Consider the following 6,505-nt stretch of genomic DNA (forward strand, 5'->3'; position numbering starts at 1 on the left):
GCCGTTTATGTCGGCCCGGTGGAGATTCTCTTAGTGCACAATGAATAATTTGGTGCGTACGTAAGTTTACCAGTTCATCCACAACCAATATGTGACTTTTTGGTAGAATAAATAAATTTATATACTTTTGACGGAAATGTATGATTTTTATTGGAAAGCTAAATTACGTGTTGCTTGCTCGTTAGATGTACTACTGTCCCAATGTCGCTTATTGGTATAATATTTTAGAACTCTAGGTAGTAGCTTCTGTAAGGATAGAGATTTAGTGCACATGGGCATCAGTGATCTCTTTTTTTTTTTAAAAAAAAATCATATTTTTGAGTTTTAAAAAATTCTGGAAAAAAATCCGCACATAGTCAATGATGTATCCCACAAACGTGCAAAAAAACAATTTCAAATACTTAATATTTTGAGCTACACAAAAATGACAAAATTATAGATCTGAGTAGTCATTTTCAAATCTTCAAAACATATCAGATTTTATCATTTTTATCTAGCTCAAAATAGAACGAATTTCGGATTGGGATTTTGCATCATTGTAGAATGTATCAATGACAGTCTTCAGAATTATTTTCATGATTTTTATAACTTGTAAAAATATTTTTAATTTTTTCTTAACATAGCGAGAGCACTGAAGCTCAGGAACTAAAAAACACTTTTCGCTTCTGTAACGATATACAAAATGCGACATCACACCTACAAACCGCCGCCGTCCGAACTCGCCTTCTCCTCTGCGCTTCACCACCGCCCTGCCCCCGCCGCTCCTATTCCTCCATGGTCGCCGGCGCGTGGCCGGCGGCTGCGGCGGCGGCGCGCGCGGCCGTGCGCACGCTCGGGCGCTTCATCCCCCGCACCTACACCCACTCCACCACCACCGCCGCCGCCGCTGCCTCTCCGGCGCACACCCTCGAGGACTACAACCGCCTCCTGTCCGCCCTGGCGCGGGACGGCGACGGCGACGGGGCGCTGCGCGTGCTCCGCCTCATGCGCCAATCCCGCTCGCCCACCGCCTGCGCGCCCACGGCTGCCTCCTACGTCGCCGTCATGTCGGCGCTCTCCAAGTCCGGGCGCCCCGCCGACGCGGCCGCGCTATTCGACGACATGCTCGCCCACGGCGTGGCCCCCGACCGCGCCGCCTTCTCCCTCCTCCTCCACATCTACTCCTCCCACCTCGGCCTCCCCTCCGCGGCCCACTCCGTCCTCCTCTGGATGTCCCGCCTTGGCCTCCCCCCATCCCCCATCGACTACGCCGACCTCGTCTTCTCCTTCTGCCGCGCGGGGCGCCTCCCGGACGCGCTCCAGGTGCTCGACGAAATGCGCGCGCTCGGCTACCCGCTCACCACGCACGTATACGCGCCGGTCCTCCAGGCCCACTGCGCCAACGGTGACATGCGATCCGCCGACGCGCTCATCGCGTCCATGCGCCTCTCCGGGTGCCACCCGGACGTCGTCATCCACAACATCTACGTCCACGGGCTGTGCAAGGTCGGGGATTTCCGCGCCGTGGAGCGGGCCATCGAGGAGAGTGGCCGGAACGGGTGGGTGCCGGACGCGGTGACGTACAGCACCTACATCGCCGGGCTCTGCCGGTGTGGGCACGTCGAGGACGCGTTCCAGCAGCTGGAGGTCATGGTGGCGAAGGGGCTGCAGCTGACGGTGGTCGGTCTGAACATACTACTGGATCACGCTGCACAGGAGCTAGATATGTCAGTGGGCAACGAGGTGCTGGAGCGGTGCGAGGAGCTGGGCTTTGAGGTCGATGTCGTGACGTACAACACGGCCATGGATCATTTTGGCAAGGAGATGCAGTGGCTGCGCGTCCTCAAGTTATTCGCGGATCTGCTCAAGAAACCCATAACACCTGACACGCATACATACAACATTCTGATCTCGGGCCTGTGCCGAGCCGGCAAGTTCAAGCTCGCCAAGTTCGTCTTCAGCTGCAAGGGGTTTGTGGCGGACACCGTGACCTGTAATATCCTGATCCATGAGTTTTATGGTGCTGGAAAGGAGGATGAGCTTGGTTTTTTGTTCTCTGATATCAACGCAGCGAAGATTATCCCGGATACAATCACGTACAATACACTGGTTGATTGTCTCTGTAGGTCTGGGAGGAGGTCCCAGGCCGCCAATTTGGTCAGGCACATCGATGAAGGATACCCTGCGGAGCCTGTAGCGCATCTGACATATTGGCTGGTCAGGAGTGGGCATGTTCGAGAGGCCTTGAGGCTTTTTGATGACATAGTAGCGAAAGGAATCGTTTTGGATGGCAGGGTTTTCGCTAATGTGATCAAGGCGTTTTGCCGAAAGGGTCCAGTGGAATGTGCTGATATGACACAGTTGTGTTCTGTGTTGGATAGGATGCTTGGGATTGGATGATCCTTCTCTTCGCATGACACAGCTGAAGCCCATAACACCCGACGTGCAGACATACAACATTTTGATTTGATGCCTATGCCGAGCTGGCAAGTTCCAGCTCGTCAAGTTCGTTTTCAGCTGCATGGGGTTTGTGGCGGGCACTGTGACCTGTACCATCCTGCTCCATGAGTTCTACGGTTCCGTAAAAGAGGATGAGCTTCCCTTTTTGTTCTTTAATATCAAAACAGTGAAGATTATCCCATATATAATTTTTTTTTGCGAATAGTCCCAGATATGATCACATACAATATACTTGTTGATTGCCTCTGTTGGTCTGGAGGAAGTCCCAGGCCACCAATTTCGCCAGCCACATTGATGAGGGCCCCTGCGGAGCCTGTAGCGCATCTGATATATTGGTTGGCTAGGAGTGGACATATGGGAGAGACTGAGATTATTTGATGATATACTAGCAAAGGGAGTTCCTTTAGCTAGCAGGGTATATGCTAATGTGATCAAGGCATTTTGCAGAAAGGGTACAGTGGTTGCACGGACATGACACAGCTGTGTTCTGTATTGGATAGTAAGCTTGGGATTGGTTGATCTTCTTGCTCTTACATAGATTGGTTGGCTTCATTTTTTAAGTTTGTATTGTTGTATTAGTTTGTAGGAAACAACAATTGAAAGTAAAATACCTGTTTCATTTGTCTTCATACAATTCTTTGGCGGTGCATATATTAGCATAATATAATCTGTCAGACAAAAACCTGTTATGTTCATTTCTTCAATTTTCCCTTTAATGGTAAAGATGTTCTTATTTGGCATCATGTGTCGAAGTTCTGGCCATATAATTTATCGACAACGCATTGTCAGTTACACTTCCCCTCCAATCTCTTGTACATAATACTTAGGTGTGCAAAACTGTGAAAACCATGAACGAATATAAGGTAGTTTTTGTCGTTCTTGTATGTTGTTACTCTTACAGTCTTCAGCTGTGCGGGTTTTTTTTTTTTTTTTTTTTTTTTTTTTGAGAAACATAGTACAAGCGCAGACGCTCACATACACACGCGCATACACTCACCCCTATGAACGCACACACGCACACCCTACCCCTATGAGCATCTTCGGAAGACTGAGTCGGCGGATTGGATCTTGAAATTGACGAAGTCACCACAGGCGCCTCGCTGTCGACGGGAACGTCGCCTCCCACTGAATGAATATTCCGTCTTTTATGAGACACACAGATGTCAAACCTGTGGTTTGAACTCTGGTGGGCTGGGGATACAACCATCCTCCTAACCACCCAACCTCAGGTTGGTTCTCAGCTGTGCGGGATTTGACAGTGAGTATGTCAACATAATATAATCTGTCATATGAAAATATGTTATGTTCCTTTCTTCAAAGTTTCCTTTAATAGAAAGGGTCCAGTAGAATGCACAGATGTGGCTAAAAATTGTATTTCTTTTCAACATTTCGTTCCAAAGATTGCTGCGGGCAATGGAATAGATTCGGATCTCCCCCCCCCCCCCCCAAAAAAAAAGAAAGAGGAGAGGTCCGAGGCAGCCAGCCAATTTGGTCAGACACATCGATAAGGGCTAGCCTTTGAAAGACTTACAGCATCTCCAGTCGCATCCCTCAAAAAACGTCCGGTACAAATGATTTGGAGCACGTTTGGGACCGCGCTAGATAAAAAAGACTAAAAATCTGTACAAAAAAGAGACCCTTCCCAGCCGCGTCCCTCAAACAGCGTCCGGATGCATGCATTTTAATAGAGGGAACCACCCCATGTGGTAAAAGTAGGTGAGAGAAAGTGTGAGAAAAGAGAATGATATGTGGGGAGTAGGGACTGCATGCATGCGTCCGGACGCTATTTTTGTGTCCGGCGTCCCCGGTAGAGACTCTGTACATAGAGTCTCTACCGGGGATATCGGACATAAAATGACGCGCTATTTAGCTTTGTGGGACGCGACTGGAACGCATTTTTCTCCATTTCTTATCCGTCGTCGTTTGTGGGACGCGACTGGATATGCGCTTATTGGCTGGTCAGGAGTGGACATGTTCCAAAGACCTTTAGATAGTACTAGGGTTTTCGCTAATGTGGTCAAGGCGTTTTGCAAGAATGGTCCAATGGAATGCACAATATGATACAACTGTGTTCGGTGTCGATAGGATGCTTGGGATCGGATGATCTTTCTCTTAGCTCTCACATATTGGTTGGCCTAATTTTTGAAGTTGTACTGTGGAAAACAACAATTGAAAGCAAAATACCAGTTGGTTTGGCTTTCATTTTATGCAGTTCTTTGACATTGCATATATATCAGCATAATGTATCATTTATTATAAAAAGGGGGAAAAGGTAAGGTCAGCTCTCGCGACCATGGCGTCAAAGGGAGAAGTTGCCGTGCCGCCGGCCTGATCTCCTCCCCCCCCCCCCCCCCCGGCGTCCTCCCCAAACGCCGCGACCAAATCCGGCCGTCCCCCAGCGCCTTCTTTCCAACCAGCCCCGCGACATGTAGCAGCTTGCTCTGCTGACGCATCGGTGATGTGGCTTCTTCCGGACCTTCCATCCTCATGGCCGCCACGACGGCCAACCTGGTCTCGCCGCCAACCACCCCTGCTACGGCAGCCGTCCTTGCCTCCCGGAAGGCTGACCCCACCATCCGTGGACGGCTGATGGTAAAGCGCTCCATGAAGGTGGCCGTTAGAGCATCTCCACCGGTTCCCTATAGGCTTCCCAATAGCACTTTGGGGTGTTATTAGAGAGAGAAAAGTGTCCACATCGGCGATCCCAATAAAGCGCCGGCCACTTTGAGATCCTAATAAAAGCGTCGGCATGCCCGTAACAATCCATTGGCGAAGGGATCCGATTGGGAGCGACAACGTCCAATTTCTGCTGAAAAGTTGCATATGCCCCACTTGCATATGACACAACCAACTAAAGATTCTCCTCTCTCCTACTTTTTCTGTCTCCACTTGCATGTGCATGCATGGTGTCGGCGTCTCTATTAGCTAGTTGGTGTGAGACTCGGTTCCCAAAACCTAATTGCATGCAGCCTGCGTTCCCCCATAGCCTGCTGTCGGCATGCATGCCGGCGCTTTTTTGGGGAGTACCGATGGAGATGCTCTTAGGGCATCTCCAGCGGGCCGACGCATTTCGGACCGAAATGTCCGTTTGCGCCGGCCCGCGGACGCGTTGTGGGCCAGGGCGACCGTTTGCGTCGGGGGTAGCTCCAGCGGTGCGGACGCATATTTTATCTCGGGACAGCGTCAAGGTCGCTAATGGCGTTTTACGTCCCGTCGAGGACTGCCACCGGCGATTAACTGTTCCCGTGCGGCGACGATCGTTCCCGCGCGCGCCCAATACATTGGCAAGTTTCACCGGCGGTTCGCGCGCGCGGGAAACGCCCTGCGCGCCAACGCCGTTTCCCGCCCCCGCCGTGGCTATATATGGTGGACATCGGCGGGGGCGACGGGCACACCTCAAGCTACTGTTGGAGATATGCCCAAGAGGCAATAATAAAAGTGGTTATTATATATCTTTATGTCTATGATAAATGTTTATATACCATGCTATAATTGTATTAACCGAAACATTAATACATGTGTGATATGTAAACAACAAAGAGTCCCTAGTATGCCTCTTAACTAGCTTGTTGATTAATGGATGATTAGTTTCATAATCATGAACATTGGATGTTATTAATAACAAGGTTATATCATTGTATGAATGATGTAATGGACACACCCAATTAAGCGTAGCATAAGATCACGTCATTAAGTTATTTGCTATAAGCTTTCGATACATAGTTACCTAGTCCTTATGACCATGAGATCATGTAAATCACTTATACCGGAAAGGTACTTTGATTACATCAAACGCCACTGCGTAAATGGGTGGTTATAAAGGTGGGATTAAGTATCCGGAAAGTATGAGTTGAGGCATATGGATCAACAGTGGGATTTGTCCATCCCGATGACGGATAGATATACTCTGGGCCCTCTCGGTGGAATGTCGTCTAATGTCTTGCAAGCATATGAATAAGTTCATAAGAGACCACATACCACGATACGAGTAAAGAGTACTTGTCAGGAGACGAGGTTGAACAAGGTATAGAGTGATACCGATGATCAAACCTAGGACAAGTAAAAT

At 49.2% G+C, this 6,505-nt stretch overlaps 1 protein-coding gene across 1 annotated transcript; it reads left to right on the forward strand.

Moving 5' to 3' along the window:
- Positions 1 to 697: 697 nt before the first annotated feature.
- LOC127343857 (uncharacterized) lies at positions 698 to 3,068 on the forward strand. Its single transcript, XM_051370051.1, has one exon. The coding sequence runs from the start codon at positions 775 to 777 to the stop codon at positions 2,377 to 2,379; it is 1,605 nt and encodes a 534-aa protein (XP_051226011.1). The 5' UTR covers positions 698 to 774; the 3' UTR covers positions 2,380 to 3,068.
- Positions 3,069 to 6,505: the final 3,437 nt, after the last annotated feature.

This window comes from Lolium perenne, chromosome 3 (genome assembly GCF_019359855.2).
Source record: "Lolium perenne isolate Kyuss_39 chromosome 3, Kyuss_2.0, whole genome shotgun sequence".
Taxonomy (NCBI): domain Eukaryota; kingdom Viridiplantae; phylum Streptophyta; class Magnoliopsida; order Poales; family Poaceae; genus Lolium; species Lolium perenne.

Excerpts from the sequence above, each read along its gene's own strand:
- LOC127343857 (XM_051370051.1), top strand. The coding sequence starts at position 775 with ATGGTCGCCGGCGCGTGGCCGGCGGCTGCGGCGGCGGCGCGCGCGGCC.